General features: G+C 36.4%; 2 protein-coding genes across 2 annotated transcripts; both read left to right on the plus strand.

The window, feature by feature from the left end:
- The first annotated feature begins 359 nt into the window (after positions 1-359).
- LOC107101197 (cysteine and glycine-rich protein 1-like) lies at positions 360-7728 on the plus strand. The gene is made up of 6 exons (XM_015400003.1): positions 360-647; positions 4030-4139; positions 4575-4743; positions 4834-4963; positions 5042-5138; positions 6901-7728. Exons 2-6 carry the CDS (start codon positions 4031-4033, stop codon positions 6975-6977), a joined length of 582 nt encoding a protein of 193 aa, XP_015255489.1. The 5' UTR covers positions 360-647; position 4030; the 3' UTR covers positions 6978-7728.
- Positions 7729-10635: 2907 nt separating this feature from the next.
- LOC107101202 (pleckstrin homology-like domain family A member 3) lies at positions 10636-13125 on the plus strand. Its single transcript, XM_015400012.1, has 2 exons — positions 10636-11347; positions 12572-13125. The coding sequence occupies exon 1, from the start codon at positions 10919-10921 to the stop codon at positions 11309-11311; it is 393 nt and encodes a 130-aa protein (XP_015255498.1). The 5' UTR covers positions 10636-10918; the 3' UTR covers positions 11312-11347; positions 12572-13125.
- The last annotated feature ends 5276 nt before the right edge of the window (positions 13126-18401 follow it).

Below are 18401 nucleotides of genomic sequence, written 5' to 3' on the forward strand. Positions count from 1 at the left end.
GGTCCTTATTTTGGACTGGAATATTGATTTATATCTGATTTAATAATTTCTTTCATTTTATAGAGTGCAAACTGTAATCAATGCAAACCATTGCTTTTAAGATGATTTAAAGTTATTTACTGCAGGTAAGATACTGTATTTATAAGTCATTTGTTCCTAACAGAACCCCACCCTTCAATCTGAACTTTCCTTGATATTAAGACATAAAGACTTGGATTTATGAGAAAAAAGGGACACATTAAGACACCTTCAGTATCTTTTTAGGGTTAAAAGGATTTTACATTTTGAAAGACAAGACAGACCACTGCCTCTCTTAATCACCTCTGACCCCACCCACTTTCACTCTAATGTCTCTCTGGCTTGGCGAGTTACCCAAAAAACTTCTCTCTTCCTCAGTGCTTTGCACTCTTCTCTCACAACAGTTTTTGCCTTTCAATACATCTGGACCAACATAGAAGAGAATTAACAGCTTTTTGCTTTAACCTCCACCACTGGGAAATTCAGGGAATCAAATTCTCTCTTAAATCTAGGTAGTTACTGAGTACCGTTTTAGACGACTGGTTTCCTGAACACACCCTCTGGCACCGAGTCTGCATTCAACTTGATTCTGTCCTTCAACTCAGACCAACAACATCTACTGACTTTAGGTGAGTAATGCTTTTTAACGCACATCTATTTTCTTTTTTTTTTTAGCTTTAAAGCCTTTACAATATCTTAATGATGCATGATGAAAAAAACCCACAAGACAATTTTATTGTTAAATCCACTGGAGAAAACGGGAGCCAGTGTTGTAAATTACAGAAAATGGTAAAAGAGTTCTATGACCTACATGAGAAAAATATAAAGCGTTGAGCAAAGGGAAGAAGTCTCTTTAAACTCATACAAAGCCACGTGTAGATTGTGAACTTCCTGATTAGTACCTGTTATTTCTTCCTGTTTTACTAGAGCATTCCCATAACACTGTCTGCACAGCTACGTGTCCAAACTTGCAGTGTTAAACCAATAACATGTTTCAGAGTGTAACATCAGCATGATTCTCTAGATCAGCATGAGCCTCTGAGTCCCAAATTGGATCCACTTATTAATGACTGAATGAATTGCTCTGCATGGCATCTCTTTATAGTTACCCAGTGGTTGAGGTCAGTTGTGTTGTACTTTGTAGCAAAAGTAAGAAACAAACCCTACTTGTAGGGTAACTGACCATTGGAACTCAATTCTCATCTAGGTCCTGTAAGATTTCCTCAGATTATTTGTGGATCTTAATCATCAGCATTTTGGTACTTCAGGTGAATAAAGTTTATATAGCAACAATTCAAAATGTAATCTTAGGCAGTTTACAAAAACATAAACCATCCAAGACAATTGCAAACATTCAAATGATCCCATTTTTAAAAATATGCAGTTTGTTTTTTTTTCAAATGCTTTAAGACTGTCGGTAAGAAATTTCTGCTGATTTCATGTTCTAAATTTTCAGCAACTTGTCTCCCTAAATTAGCACGAGGCAACAGCTGAAACTTAAGCTAATAGATGATTAGTTGGGAAATGTGGGTCTCACAACGGCAATAACAAGTACTGTAGATAGGTGACATAAAAAATTACATCAAAGTATAAATAATATAAAAAGAACAACAATTGTAAGTTTATGTGAAGAAAGAAATAATATTGTTTAGTTAAATAATTTTTAATATCCTGGTAAGAAAAAAAAAAGAGAGGAAAAAAAACGGGGGGGGTGGGGCAAAGAATGGGCTAATGAGCTGATATGGAGCAGGTGTGAATAGAACTAACTAGAAGGAAGCCAAGAGGAAAGGAGACAGGCACAAGGGGGCAACAGAGAGTAACTAAAGAAATACCAAACTGACAGAAAACAACTACTGAGACACAGAATTACAAACTAAAAATAAACTTAAACAGAAGGCAAAACTCTGACACCTCTTTCCCTTTCATAAGTGACTGTATACACTTGTTTGTTGATCTCATGCAGCCTGTGCTATTTGGTTAGCAGCTTCATATCACTGGTAGAAGTCACTCATGAATGTTGTGTTCTGGAAAGACAGGTCAAAATGGTGGCACTGTTGCCTTGCAGTGACAGTCCTGGGTTTAACTAGGGTCTTAATGCATGGAGTCATTATGTTTTCCTGTGCACTACAGCTATTCTAGAGTGTAAAAACACCCTCGTAAGTTGATGTCTTTCATTGCCTTTCATGTTATCATGAACCTATCACTTTCCTTTAACCAAACTCTCATGTTGATGACATAAGCTGCATTTTATTCTCACTCTGAGGGTCTGTGGCTGTAACTGTGCTCAAACTACTGATTTACTGCAACTACATTTTTTATGCAGGAATCCTAATACTTTCTGTAGAAACCTGGGTATACATCAGTTCAAATGCAAAAACTGCTAATTTCATTCAGTATCAAAGTCGTTTAACCAGTTCAGAGAATGAAACTACCTAGCTCCATAACTTGTCTTCCTCCACTTTTCTAATTTGGGTTTCAGGGTAAGGTCACCTCTCTTGGGTGCAACTAAAACAACATAATGTCAAACCCAAACAGGTTATTTGGGTTTGGGTGTCTCAGTGAACATTTGGGGATCAAAATCATTTACTTGCTGCAGAGTGAGAATTAACCTGTGACGATTGGACTCACCTGGTTCATTGGCTGGGCAGAACAAATCCATGACAGAGACAACTTGTTAACTCCAGATCCCCCATCTCTGTCAAACTCTGACTGGTCAAAGACAGTGGACATGTTATCACCAAAAGTGACTGAATTTTGCAAAGTGGGAACTACTGCTAACAGGTAAACTTCACCTCGGACTGTTAAATTAACCTCAGCAATGGGGTAAATGTGTCAAATAAACACTTCTCCTTCACATGTAGCTAAGAGGAAAAAAAATCTACAAGACTACATTCAAATCAACAGCTTTTTATAAATGTAATTCACCTTGACATAATTATAGTTCTATTCAAATACACAGTATCTGGGTTCATTGTGGAAGAACTTGCTCTGAAAAAAGAGGAAATATGCTTTGGGTGATAGGAAATGACTGAAGAGTTTTTTAGGAGCTCGGCAGCCTTAACTGATTAAAGGAAGTAAAATTTGCTCCAAAAAAGCTACAGGCTGGACTTTATCTGCCTTAAATAAACAGAAAATACAGAGGGACAAGACAGACAGTCAGGAGATGATGTGGACAGAGGGGTGGTGGGTGGGTGTGGGAGGGGGGCTCAGGAATGCGGAGGTGGATACACGAGGATTGATTGGGAGGGTCATGTCGGGAAACACACGGGGTGGAAACAGGCTGCATGCCAGAGTCTTTGACTTTCTGAGAGGCTTTCAACTTCCATGCTTTCACATTACATTCACACTAACTGTGTTTGTTTTCCAACAGAGAAACTTTCATCTGTTACCGTTTAGCATGACTTTTCTTTTTTTACTCTCCAACACTGGTTTGGCTTTCCTTCACAGAAGCCACAGTAAACTGAGAGACGTTCAATTAGAGTCTTGAATAAAACCAGAATTACAAAGAAACAGATGTAGAATTCAAAATGTGTTTCATATAAAAAATGAACTATATTGTCAGGGAATTCATTAGTCCTCTAATCCAGCTGGCTTTCTTTCATCAGGTTATTTCTTTCCTCTCTCAGGTATTGAAATTGAGTATTTAAGAATTTTATATGGAAAAGGAAATTAAATGTTAATTGTTCAAAATATTTGAAGTCTTTCCAATAGAGAGCAGTTCAGTTAGTTCTGTTTGGTTTTGTTTTGTTTTGTTAAGGTAGCTCATTATGTTCAAATGGCATCTGAAAACTACCAGTTTACTATGCGGTTGCTTCTCTTAATTTGCAAGTTTCTAATCATTTTCCTTCATAGATGTTTCCTTGTGTGCTGGAACATCAATATTTCATTTCCTTGGTTTATCAGTGTAGAATTATTAAAATCGTCCTGTTGCAGAGTATTTCTAAGGTACAATCATTAAACTGATAACACTGTAGGTTTTGAGAATTAATCTAATTTGCTTTTATTTCCAAGGATGCCTCTGGGTGGAGGAAATAAATGTGGCCGCTGTTCAAAGACAGTTTACTTTGCAGAGGAAGTCCTGTGCGATGGGCGGAGCTTCCACAAGTCCTGCTTCCTGTGCAGTGAGTAAACATTATGCATTAAAACTGATTATCTTAGTTATTACACTGAATCACATTTTGTGAGGTATTAAACACACATGGAAATTTGAAACAGATATTTTCTTAAAACACATAAAGGAAAACAAAATCATGTATTTTTTGCTTTTTTGAAGGATAAAGATGCCTCTCACTCTGAACTTTAGACTTCAAGCTGTAGTTGCAAAATCGGCCCATCAGTTCAAGGAGTTCTGAGTAGATAATTGTGATATTTGTGTTCCCGCTTTGTTATCTAACATTCCTGCAGTGGAATTTAGATGAGAGCATGCTTTTCCAGAAATGCTTTGCCATATAAGGAAGACGTTTGGAACTTGTCTAAACACCCTTAAACGGCACAAATATGCAAACAATAATATATTGCATTTGTTCTTGTCTGTGAATGTCAATATATTTGTGTAGTGGTGTGTGGGAAGAACTTGGACAGCACAACTGTAGCCGTCCATATGGATGAAGTCTACTGCAAGGCATGCTATGGCAAGAAATATGGACCAAAAGGCTATGGGTATGGTCAGGGTGCCGGGACCCTCAGCATGGACAAAGGAGAATCATTGGGTATTAAACAGGAAATGTGAGTAATACACCCACACATATTTAATTACTAATAACAAGCCATTGAGGGCTCTTCGTTATTAATAGTTTTCCCCTCCTTGTCTATCAGGCCTGCCCCTCATCGCCCGACCACCAATCCAAACCCCTCAAAGATAGCACAGAAGTTTGGAGGGTCGGACAGATGCCCCCGGTGTGGCAAGGCTGTCTATGCTGCTGAGAAAGTGATTGGAGCAGGAAATGTAAGAAAACCTCACATAGGCAAACCATCCACATCCATATGTTGACCATTTGAATAGTGATTTTTCGCTTCTTTCAAGTCTTGGCATAAGATTGGATGTTTCACCTGTGCCACATGTGGGAAAAGTCTTGAGTCGACCACACTAGCTGATAAGGAAGGAGAAATCTACTGTAAAGGTACTGTATAATCCATATGTTCAAAATTATGAGAAAATCAATTTTATCCATGTATGTAAATCCATAACACTCTGGTATGGAAGGGATACTTCATTCTTTAAATGGTTTATGATGGAACGTCTTGATCTGCTTCTTTAGGCTTATAATCAGGAAAATAGTCACTGAGCTTTAACCTAAATGCAACATAAAGCAGGTTTGGACCTTAACTTTTAAAAGAGCCACTTTCAGTCTTACTGAATTTATAAAAAGTTTATGAAGGGAAAAAAAGAATAGTCATGAAGGATTGTGCATAATGATGAAGTATGAGAATCTAGAGGAGAGAAATTCTTGAATTAGAAAATGAGAACAAATGTACTTCTTCATGAACTTCAACCCTTTAAGTTTTTGTTAGGATTGTAAAAACAAGGGGGGAAGAAAAGAGACAATTCATCTACTGGATTAACAACAAAAACTTTAAAAAGTTGGGATGAATCAGCAACAATATGTGTTGGTAATGGGCTTTTAATTACAAAGACTGAGTCCCATCTTAATGAGAAAATTTACCACAATAAGCAGTTACACATATCAATACTTTTAAAAGATGCTTGGAGCAGAATATATACTGCCCAGTCATAAACCTCACTGACACTCATCAGATTTAATTAATACACACCACTCACGTGTACAATATTTTTGTTTTAAATATGTGATTGTAATGAGTACATTACAACAGCAGGGGGAGCAATAACACAGCAGGTCACTGTAAAAACATATCTTGCAGTCTATAAAAATTCTGGACCAGAAAAGCAATTAGTTATCTCTTAAACCTACTGGTTAAGTCACCCATACAGGTAAAAGAACTTGCATCAAGGGTTAGTAATAATTACAAAGACTTGGTGATTTTGACCCACTCTTCTACATAGAATTTTTTTTATTTAGTCACCAAGAGGATGTTTAAGTCTTCAAGGGAATGATACAGCATGGCAGGCATATTTGAGTCAGTCAATTGCAAGAAAAACCCAAGTAACCTTGAGTATAAAGGGGAAAAAATGACTAAGTCTCCATCTGTAGTTTTTTTCAAGAGCGGAGAATTATGGGTTGAATTTGTTATATCAGGTCCTACAGGTTCGTATACAATAAAGCTGTCCTAAACCATTACAACCAGCATTATGCTATTTTTTGAAAAGGTGTGTTAGTTTAAAACAACATAGTCGAACACCTATAATATCTCACTTTTCACCAGCAAAACAATTATCCCCTATAATCTTGGGGATCATAAAGTCAAAAGTTATTTTTAGCACTAGAATATTCATACAGATAATCATAAAAAAAAAAAACTACAATTTGACCATTTCATTATTTTATATTATATCAGATTAGATTAGATCAAATAATATGGTCCATTTAATGTAAAATTAAAAAAATATCCAGACATTGTTTTTTCTACCATAAGCACAGACGCACAAATGTTGGCACCTATGCTGTAATTCCTTTAACAAAAAATAATTTTATAACAGTTTCTAATTTCCCTTCAGAATTTTTCAAGGCTACAGAATACGAAGAATAGAGTTTTTGATTAACTTCTTGAAAGGCTTTCCACATCATTACCAGGGGTGCCTATCAATATGACTGATAGAGGAATTGACAAGCAAATTCTCTGTTTTGACTCCATTCAGCTAAAGGTTTTGTTTGAGGCATTTATGACCAAGCAGCCTTCAGTCTGTGATATGGCATTGCTGTTTAGAAGTGGAAATTGATGACACTCTCTTTCTACTTCCAACAGCCTGTTACGGCAAAAACTTTGGTCCCAAGGGATTCGGGTATGGACTAGGAGCCGGAGCGTTGGCGCACACCCAGTGAAGTCCAGTGTGGCATGTCTGATTCACGCTAAACTACTTTCCATGCAGACGGCAGCTGCTACAACTAATGTGGAGGAAGCATCCTTCATCCAGCACTGCATTAGAACATTTCTAGAGATCACCACACAAACACAAAGATTGAAAATGCTTTTTCCTCTTACGGTAATCCACCACTTTCTGAAAATCTAGCAGAGTATGATCAAAAAATAGATCCATTTAATCACACTATGTCTATTTAATCAATCTCTTTAACTGTACACTGACTTGTGCTAATGCTTTAACTTCATATTTAGCAGTTGAAACAGACTTGGATGATTACTTTTCAGAAATAGTTCAGTGATAAATCAAATAAAGACTCAGTGTCCTCTTTCTTCAAATACAATTATATGCTATAAAAAAACAAAAGGCATGTGTTTTTGCACAAGGTCATTGAAAGAGAACTACAGAAGCCAGGTTGTTTACGTGAATGTATATTTAAAAGAGATGCCACTTTACATTTTATTCATTTTTCTCATAACTCAGTGGCACACCTCATGCTGCTCACATGATAAAGCTTCTATATTGTAAAAATTGGAGAATGGCTCAACATGTCTATTGTCAGACTGCAAAATATGTAAAAAAAAAAAAAAAGTCCTTTCCCTCTTGTAAGATGTTTGTATTGGATATTTTTAAAACCTTCATGTATTTTTTTACAGTATTATTTGCAGTATTACTCAGTGTGCTTGATTATAAGGTGCAACTCATAAAAAAAACATTACATTGCAACTGTGTCTTTTTTTTCCACTTTCTTAAACATTTTAGAAGAACATTTTGATACATTTAGGTACAAAAAATTTGATTAATGATAGAGAACATCCAAGGAACTGATCAGGAACTAATGGGTAGTTGATCAGTACTTAGTGGGGAATACCCAGCCCATGCAGCCTTATTATGGGACTAAGGCTTAAGTTACCTGGGAAACACAGGATCTAATGGGCATTTACTGAGGAAACAATCATTAATCAAGAACTAATAGGTAGTTACCACAGAAATCAAACAGGCAATAATATATAACTAAAGGGTGGTTAACAGTACTTATTAGGGGAACGCTGGTTAATTACTACAAAAACAGGGAATAAATCCTACACCTGTGAGGTCACAGCTTATGAAAATCCTGCCTCCTGTAAATGATTTACTGCTGTCAGAGAACCAGATTAATGCCTAGCCATTATTTTATGGATTTTGTAGAGTCAAGAATCATACCAAGTGTTTACTGAGGAACCAGTAATTACCTTAGTAGTATCTTCTGTTCTATTAACTAAAGTTTTGAGTACCCTAAAGTAACGTGAAACATCATACTGACTTCTTACTAAGAAACAATTAAAAATTTTAGCTCAGAATATAGAAAACAACAAGATCAATCACCATAACTATGCAGGTGACACATAGCTTTACATCACAATATTACCAAGTGACTATGACCCCATGGAAGCATTGGCAAAATGCTGAGAACAGATCAATATAGAGATGTACCAATTTTGTTCTGAATGAATAAAAACAAAACAAGCTACTGAATTTGAGATCCAAATTTAGCTCACAGCTTCAGCTGCTACAGCTAGAATCCACTGATTATGGCTGAAATCTTGGTGCCATGATGGACTCAGATCTGCACCTTCAGAGGCACATAAAGACAGTAACTAATTCAGCCTCTAATCACCTGAAGAGTATTAAAGGTCTAATGTCCAAGCAGGATCTAGAAAAAACTCATTCATGCATTTATTTTTAGTAGAATTGACTATTGCAACAGTGTCTTCATAGCTTTGACTAAAAAGTCCACCAGACAGCTGCTGCCGATCCAAAACACTGCTGCCAGTGTTCTCACTAGAACTAAGAAAGTAGAGCACATCAGCCCAGTTCTGAAGTCCTTACACTGGCTGCCTGTAGCTCAGATAATAAACTTTAAAATCCTTCTGTTAGTCTATAAATCAATGAATAGATCAGCACCTCAATACATAACAGATTGGTTGTCAGTGTATCAACCTCCCAGACCACTCAGGTCTAGTTTAAGCCTACTCTGTCCACTCAGAACAAGAACCAAAAATGAAGAAGCAGCATTTAGTTCCTATGCTCCACTTATCAGGAACAAACTCCCAGAGGACTGTAAAAGTTCTATAAAAGGCAGAGTCATTTTTAATCAAAGTTAAAGACCTTCTATTTTTATTGTTTTATTCATTTAAAAAAAATTTAATTGTCTTTTTAGTGAATTGTGCTATACAAATAAACTTGCCTTGCCTTACTTTATCACCGGACTACTTAGTTCCCTCAGTTCTCCTGGTCTTCCCTAATTGTGTGTGCTTAATTGTAAAAGGTTACCAACATAATGACTCATCTCTGTTTTCATCTAACACTCCACCTCTGTGCATTAAAAAAATTGCTATTATGATTAGGAAGCTTTAAAAGCATATTTCAAATATTATCCCTGAAATTCATTAAGCAGGGGTGGAGCTAGATGGGGGCGAGGGGTGATCATACAGATGGTGGCAGCAGTAATAATCTCAGGTGGAATATTCGAAACATTTTATTTTTTGTGGTTAACTGTACACATCAATATACTAACATCAAAGATGTAATGTATAGAATTCATGCTCTTTTCAGAACTAGATTTTGTGTTATATGGGGTAAAGACAAAAATATGAGTCCCTGCAAGTCATCTAGGAGTCGTCAGTGTAATCATAGATAAATGACAATTTGAATAAAAACGTATTAAATAATTAATTCATGTAGATATCAGTGCTTGTAAATATTAATTTTATGAGAATGTTTATTGATACAAGAAGTTAATTAATGGCAATGATGATTGATTTATGCCCCAGAACTCAAAACGAAGTTTTATCCACTATACCTTTTATCATCCGTGTGCCGGACTGGAGTTGTGACAGGCAGCGCGGGCCACAGGCGGCTACGCTCTACCCCTTATATTCATTCGGCTAGCTAATCTGAATCATTCGAGAGTGAGATCATCTGTGGTTGTAGCACTAGACATCTTCCAGGCATGTGAGTAAAACTAGCAGCAGTTCAGCGGACAGGAAGAATGAATGGTAGCTGGCGCGCACGGATGACGTCATACACACTCCACTTTGTTTTTAAAAAACATAAAATAAAAAATATAACCTCGGATGTCTGGGGGACAGTGATTCGCCTACATGTTATGAATGCTGGCGTACCATAAAGAATAAATTATTATTTTAGTTTGTGCCTTCAACTTGTTGCCCATAGGAAGACATTACTTGGATATAAAAAAAACGAATATCTTCAGAACAGCTGCATATGACACAAAACTAATAAGGGTTCAGTAGAAGGTGATGTAATAACATAAAATCAAGGGGCCAATGTAAAAAAAACGGTGTTCCCCTTTAAATATATTTGTTAGCAAAGGCTGTAGGAAAGTATAGTTAGTCTTTATTTAGAAAATATGGATGTTTTGCTCGGACTTTTCAAATATCATCTGAGGTTCTGGTACCCGTCCGCTTTCGGCCCCCCCTCAGTGAACATTGGTTATTGCCTGGCCACCCTTATAAAAAAAATTCTGGCTACGCCTCTGTCATTAATGAAGCAGTTTTAGTAGCAACACACTCAGAGTGTTGGAGTGAGGGCGACTGTGACGAACCCATTACCATCCACACACCGACTCTCACGCACGCGCATCACGCAGAGGATTCATAAACAGCCCGGATATTTTACCGTCACCAGTGAGGAGGCGGGGAGCAGCAGCTGGAGCAGGAGAAGGTCCGCAGAGGAGCCGGGCATGTCCAAACATATCTGGGCAGACCGGCCAGCCAACTGTCACTGAAGAAGCTATAGGTTATTATCCTTACAGTCAGGCGGCCTGAAAAGTCGGTGTTTAAACTCAGGTTAATGGATATATCTGCTGTAGATTGCACAGTGTAAGTCTGAGTTCAGGTCATGTCCTTACCGGTCAAAGTGATTAGAGACGGGCTGTTGGAGAAGCGCAGCAGCGGGCTTCTCCAGCTGTGGAAGAAGAAGCGCTGCGTCCTCACGGAGGAAGGACTCCGTCTGCACAGCTGCAAAGGCGGCGGTAATAATGCGCAGGGGTCGGTGTGGAAATCCGGGGCCAAGGAGTTGCTCTTCGAGCGCATGGAGACAGTGGAGTGTGTGGAGTACAAGAGAGGAATGGTGTACTTCACCGTGGTGATGGCGAAAGGAAAGGAAATAGACTTTCGGTGCGCGCAGGAGGGCACCCTGTGGAACGCCGAGATCGCCTTGGCTCTGGTCCGGTACAAGAACCAGCAGGCCCTCTTAACCGGGAGGAACCGGTACCTTTACGCAGCGCATTAGGCAGCAGCGGGGAGGATGAGGCGCTCTGACTGGAAGGTAAGTTTTAAAGTGATCAAACTCGAGTCAGTGGTTTGAAAGATTTGAAGAATAAAGACAGTCTGAATTAAAGATAAGGAAATAATTTAGACGAAGTTTAGTTTGATTCTTTTGCATCTGATCAGATTTGCTTTAAGGACCAGAGCCCAAGTCGATGATAATTAGTGAGATAGAAAAGACCTTGACCATACAGGGGACCCTGAGATTTTTTTCCAGGGGCCATATGGGCAGCTGGCCCAGATCCCATTAAATTGGGATGTGCAAAGTGTTAATGATGTGATGATAGGTAAAAGGAGAGGCTTTACTACATATAGAGCTGGAGAAAAATCTGTTTAATTCAAAAATTTTCTCAGGCTCCTAATAGGGAGAATACATTTTAGCCTTCTGTTAAAATAACTTGTTTTAAATTAAAGTACAACCAGTACTGTGCATAATTCCTCCTCACATCATTTACTCTGATAGCTCCAAGAGATATCCAGGGGTCTAAATATCATTATAATCCTCCTCTGGCCTTTACTAGAAATCAGTGGTTGATGTATTTTATTTTCCTAAGAATTTCATACATGCAACTAACCAACAACATCCAATAGTTTATAAGAAAACTCAGAAATTTTGGAATAAGTTAGAAAAATTTTTGATATTTTCTCACTATGTTCCCACTGAGTGCACCACTGGAGTGTTTACATGTTCTGGTCACTCCCAGTCACTAAACTCAGTGTTGCTTTGCGATGGTCATCAGTCTTCTGAGGACACAAACCACTCTTACTTGAGGACATAATTACGATGCAATGCGAGCCTCCAGAATAACATCTGCTTGCCTCTCCCTCAGCAGGCAACAGAGTATTTTTAAACATACACTCTGACACACATACACATAATTATGTTTTACCTAATTGCTGTAAAATATAGGGAAACAATGTTTATTTTCCCAGTTTTCAACATCTATGTCCTATTATATTTTTTTTAACGCTTTTTTAGAGAATTCTGTCTGAAACCTCAAGTGAACCAAGAGTCTGAAAGTTTGAACTATGAGCTCACAGATCAGGAATCCACAGCCGTGCTTCCTTAAGCTAGCTTGCTGGAGCCCAATGCCCAAATTAACTGTGTAGCTGTGGTAACAGTGTAAAATAAGTGAGCACACTGACACAGATCGTCAGTGACCCGAATGTTGAAAATATCTCTTAGTAGTCGACCCTAAAATTGTTCTCTGTCTTTTTTCTTTAGCGTCCCTACCTCCTGAGTTCGGAACTTGTCAAGGGTGAAGAAAGACCTCCACATCTATTGTCTTATCTCTCTGCTACACAGTATCGTGGGATACCCAACAGTGACTATGGATCATAGGACCAAAAGCACTCTGATGATTTAACGCGGAATGAGTGTTTGTCTGTCATGACTTAAAGATGCCTAGTCACGTACTATGTCTATACCAATAACCATATGTTCATATTTAAATAAAGTAATCAACCTGATAGTGATTGCTTAGTGTCTTTTGAGCCTGAAGAGAATTATTCCACCAGGCGAGACACCAGCTATCATATTTTGTTTTGATTGCTACTTGTGTAATATCCCTTTTGATATGATTTTTTTTTTTGCCTCCATTACTCCATTACTCCATTACTTCCTTGTTTACCCATTCATGCTAAACGTTGTACCTCCGGTCATGTGCTGTTGTTATAGTAAATACATGAAACGCTCTCATCCGTTAACAAATGGCAAAAATAAAGTGTAAAATACAGAAATAAAATATATTAAGCCAACAGAGCACCACGGTTTAGAAATAAAAAACATTTGTATGCAATCTATGTGAGATAAGTGTAGAAATCCATAAAGTCATAGTACGTGACTCAGACTCCTTGAACCGTTGGAAGACTCCTGCATGTTAAAAAGCATTAAAATCAAAGTTTAATATATTTTACCTTTTGTGCCTTACTCTTTAAAAGATATCACTCCAAACATCACTTGAAATGATTTTGATATAGGAGTAGAAACGGCACATTTTTTGTTACAGACTGAACAGATGCATGAAGTTTAATATGAAGAAGAAAATTGTTGCAAATTCAAGTTTACTGATATGATGTACAGTATTAAAGATAAATAAAGTCATTCTTAAAAGACTCCATCCAAAATGTTGTTCTTTACAGTTGTTTTCATAAGTCTGTTAGAATGAAAGGTTTGAAGAATTGAGATGTGTATAAATCCTTTAAGATGATATATGTCTTATAATGTTTAACTGAAGAACCAATAATACAAAACTAATAATTTTACAGGAAAATTTAAAAAAATGAACTGGGTGTGAATTTTTTTTTTTTTTTATTTTCTCGCTCAAACTGATCTAACTTGCACATCTAACTTTCTGTCTATCAATATGCCATTAGTTTTATTTTCAGAGGTTCTCTAAATCTGTTAAATGTAAAGAAAATTTTTGCCCACGTCTTTCAAAAGGTGACCCCACATCCTTTTAAACAGATTTTATTTTGGACTCTATAGAAATCATTTTAGTATTATGGAAAAAAATCATTTTGTAGTTCAAAATATACTTTTAAACTAATCCAAACCAGACATCTATTTAAAAATTCTCGAAGTTTTTTCCACTATGACAAAATGCCATTTACATCTGAAGAAAGCAACCCAGGAGCACGAGAATTGCGCCACCATGTTTAGCTCTAGTACGCTATTCTTTATTCAATACTGGTCTAAAAGTTACAGCTTAGTTTCTTTATATATCTATCAGGTCTTTCAAATTGTATAATGAGATTTAATCCAGGCCTGGAGGTGTTCTGCTATCTTAGAAACTTCCTTCTTTGTCTGAGCATATGGACACACTTAGAGTTGTAAGTTTAAATTGCTCTGTGCTCCTCACAGGCACAAAGACTTAGACTGAGACTAAGATGTATTTTATTTTAGACACACAAGTATAAACAAAAATAAATTTCGTTAAGTACAGCTCTCTAGACTATTTCATTTTTTTAATTGCAGGTAAGCAGCAGTAATAAAAACATTGTGATGAAAAAAGTGGTGAAAACATATGACTATAGTTTTTAAAGATATATATACAAAAATAATATATACATACAAAGATATAGCTACTATACAGGAAATGTATTTCAAGACATGAAAAAAAGCAAATGTCTTATATATATATATATATATATATATATCTTTTTTATTTATATATTTATGTAGAGACCAAAATAAAATCATAAGTGGATAAAAACTGTTTTTATTTTTTTATATTTTTTTTTTAACTACGAAGTTAAAGCAGGAAGAAGTGTCTTGGTGGCCTACCAGAGCAGATTGCTTTGGTTCCCTACTTTTGCCAGTTGTTTATGATTATGTTCACTACAATACAATGTTGAATAATGTCAGAAAAATCATAAAACGCTGGTTTACCTCTACTTTAGTTCTATTAGATTCTCTATATTTGGAGGGTGTGAACTTAAGACCAAAAGATGAAGATAAATCAAAGGTTGCTTCAGCAAGCTTTTAGTTCGAGATGGTGTACACTTAAGCAACCTTGTTCTTTTTATTTTACCTTTATAATATTTTCTGTCTTACCTCCTGCAAGACTGATAATTTATCACTGTCTCAAATTTTGCTTTAAGTATCAGAAACCGGCGATTTTTAAATGGATATAGCCAGTTTTTTTTTTTTTTTTTTTGCTACCTAGACACAAATCATTTCATTCTAAGCAACCACTGCAGCTTATTTTACACTGACTTTTACACTCATTGCTAAGCTCATCTGTTTCCAGGCGGCAACTTTGCCTCCAGATATTCCAACATTTGTCTGCATACGTAACAATGGAGAATGTGGAGTTGCATGTCCGATGGAGTGAGAACATCTTTGTCAGGAGCTGTATGCAGGAATAATGAGGAGCAGTGTGAGCCAGAGGCATGTGCATGCAAAACATCCACTCATGTCATTTTCACCTATAATAGAACACCCAAAATAAAATTCAGTAGTACAAAAGAATCAGTGTACTGTTTTTTTGCAAGACAGACTTTTATTGTTAATTTAAGGGTTGTTGTGCATGTGAGGTTTAGTAAAGATTTTTGAAACTCTTTTGCGTAGGAATGTGTGTGGGTTTTTTTTCTTCGGGAATGAAGGCTTGGCTGTGCTTTGACTTCTGTTTTTGCTGTGGAAAACCCCTATGCAAGCCATAGCGAATGAGTCAGCAATGAATAAAGAGCAGCACAAGGAGCAGATAGTATTGTGGTGCTGTTTGAGAAACAGGTACGAATATGTGAACTTGTCTCTGATTAATATATAAAATGTGTGCTCAGTGTTATCTGTGAGCAGTACGTTCTTAAAATTGTGCACTCCTCTGAGATAGGGTACTTTCACATCTGTGAATTTTTAAGATCTTTCTGCAGGCTAGACTAAGAAACCTAAAGGGCTGTAGCAAGCAGTTACATAAACTAACACATTACATTACAGCCAGAGGTAGATAGTTATTAGTGCCATTCAGTTCATTTACTTAAAAAAAAAGGTAGGATTTAGTGCAAAATAACATTTCTGGCTTCACTTTCCACCTAGTCTCACTGAATGACAATGAACCTCATTATGACCAAAAATTCATACAGTAGGGCCTAAATATCCATTTTAAGTCAGACTTCCTGTTTATATTCAAGCTTTAATATTTCAGTACTATTTTCTATCTGCTGTTGAATTAGGAGTGAGTTGTTGAAATACACCAGACAGAACATGCTGCTTTACCCTGTCACAACACATTATCCATTGCAGTTATAGTCGTATGTAAAAACATGACTTGTAAAAGCATCTGCGTAATTTGGTAAATTTGAAATTATGTTATTTGGTCTTTCTTACTTTAGTCTATAAAATAAAAAATATTTGTATGTTTTCTGTTTGAATCCATCATTTTAAATATTTTATTAGGTTTTATTTTTTTATTCCTTTCTATTTTTAATTGAGAAATTTCTTCATTTGCTATTTCTTTTACCTTAAAAATGTGCAGAATAACAGCCACTATTAGATAGCAATTTTAAGTATTCTATCCCTCTCTAGTGACAGATGAATGATGGTTTGTTGACCAAGGACTCTTTTAAAATACTATGTGTGCCTCTTCTACAATGTTGAGCCAGTAGAGGTCCCTCTCTCCCTTATATAACAGGAAACTCCTATTATATGAAGACCCCATGCAATAAAAATGGGCCCCTCACTGATTTCTTTGGTTTAGATTTTTCGGTCACAGATATCAGCCCACATAACCAAGGTAAATAACAGCTTTTAGCTATTTCATTCATTACGAGGATAAAAAAGTAAATAAACTAGAAAAGCACTCTGAGACCGCACACCTCTGCTAAGCAGCTTATTTTGCCCCAAATTGTAAAATTACACCTATAGCTAAAACTCATACATGATCTGAATAATTACCAAATTTAAATGAGATATTCCTTCCAACGAGGCACATCTCTGGTGAAAAAAAAGCCCATAAAATCTGTTAATAAGTTTTCACAATATTCGCTTTTTTGTGTGTTTTAGTCTTCAGTAAAGTATCTTCAGACTTTTTGAGTCCTGTGCTGTTCCTGTCAATAGTCACTGCTGCCATGGGCAAATAATTTGGCTCCTTTTTCCGCCAAATATCCCTCACTCACAATGTTAAAGAATCTTTAAAAAAAATCCTACCTCAAGATCATGATCTGGATCATCACACCAAAATTTAACGAATTTGGTATGACGAACACCTCTGATAAAAACTTTTTTAAAATCCATCCATAACTTTTCAAGTTATCCTGTACACAGACAGACAAACACACACAAACTCTCCTAAAGACATAACCTCCTGGGCGGAGGCCACAATCTACCGTATTTGAAAAAGCTTTTACACAAAGTAAGTTATTGTTCCACCCTTTGTGACAACATTTCACACTAATCATATTAAAGGAATGTTGCTAAAATGTTGTTAAAATCTTCTTTACATTATTTTCTTAATTCAGATATTTGGAGGTTTAAGTGTGATCTGACTAGCTGGACATTCTCTTGTAGAATTATCTGGTAGTGAAAAAGCATTTTTCTTTTCTCCAAATGTTGGTTGTTGCTGTTCCAAATGTAAAAGGAAGCATGCTATCCAAAACCTTCCTCTATTTTTCATTTGAAGATTAACTTTTTCGAGGCGGCCAGGAGATCAGCAGGAATATTGTAACTTGGAACTTTTACATGGATAATATTTTTCCCAGCCTCCTTCTTGTTAAATCATGAACACTGACCTGACAAGGTAAATAGGGCCTGCAGTGCCTTTATTATGTTTATGTTTCTTTTTAACCTGTTTAACTCATTGGCTTCCTGTTTGAGTAATTTTTGCATCCAGGTAATCCAATTCTGAGAAGGATCCTCACTTTTTCTATTTTTTTATTTAGTATTTTTGGTTTACGGCTACCACTGTGGTTTCTTACAGGTCTCACAAACCACAGTGTTTAACCATTGTGAAATTCATTTGAAACACTGAGTTTAACAAAAAAAAAAAAAAAAAACTCACAACGTTCCTATTTTTTAAATAATCATTTAAAATTTAGGGACATTGTGTGTCCGTGGACGGAGTATCTCCTTAATTTCACCAACACGCCTGGGGGCTCTGGGTCGGGTTCGCCCATCTCTGGTGCTGAGCTCACTGAGGTGATTAAAAAGCTCCTCAGTGAGTACTCGGTATTTAATTTGATTACATGGTTTTAAATTTATTTTAAAAAATTGTTTTTTGCTTCATGCATATTATGTGTACTCTCTAAGCCAGGAAATCTTAAAAATTTTAATTATGTTTTTATAAATAACACCAAAGATTGTTGATTAAAGTATAAGTTCTTGATCCAATACGCATTAATGCGGTGCATTAAAAACCTAAGAAAATGGTCAGTATCATCCCCAACACTAAAAGGAACATTAAGTACATTTAATCACTAAGTAAATGTCCAACTTAAAACTCTTTCCAAGTTAATTAGACGTGCTTCCATCCACCTGTTCTAAGTGAGGTTTAGTCTCCATGTTTTGCATGGTTGATCCTGGTTTAGTAACGCAAAGCTGTGTGAGACAAATGGATTGA

Source organism: Cyprinodon variegatus, unplaced genomic scaffold (genome assembly GCF_000732505.1).
Source record: "Cyprinodon variegatus isolate N-32 unplaced genomic scaffold, C_variegatus-1.0 Scaffold1065, whole genome shotgun sequence".
Lineage (NCBI taxonomy): Eukaryota > Metazoa > Chordata > Actinopteri > Cyprinodontiformes > Cyprinodontidae > Cyprinodon > Cyprinodon variegatus.

Bases quoted from the DNA above. Each gene is read 5' to 3' on its own strand.
- LOC107101197 (XM_015400003.1), top strand. From the start codon at position 4,031: ATGCCTCTGGGTGGAGGAAATAAATGTGGCCGCTGTTCAAAGACAGTT. The intron at 4,744-4,833 runs GTGAGTAATACA...CTTGTCTATCAG, and splicing joins TTGGGTATTAAACAGGAAAT to GCCTGCCCCTCATCGCCCGA. The intron at 4,964-5,041 runs GTAAGAAAACCT...GCTTCTTTCAAG, and splicing joins AAGTGATTGGAGCAGGAAAT to TCTTGGCATAAGATTGGATG.
- LOC107101202 (XM_015400012.1), top strand. From the start codon at position 10,919: ATGTCCTTACCGGTCAAAGTGATTAGAGACGGGCTGTTGGAGAAGCGC.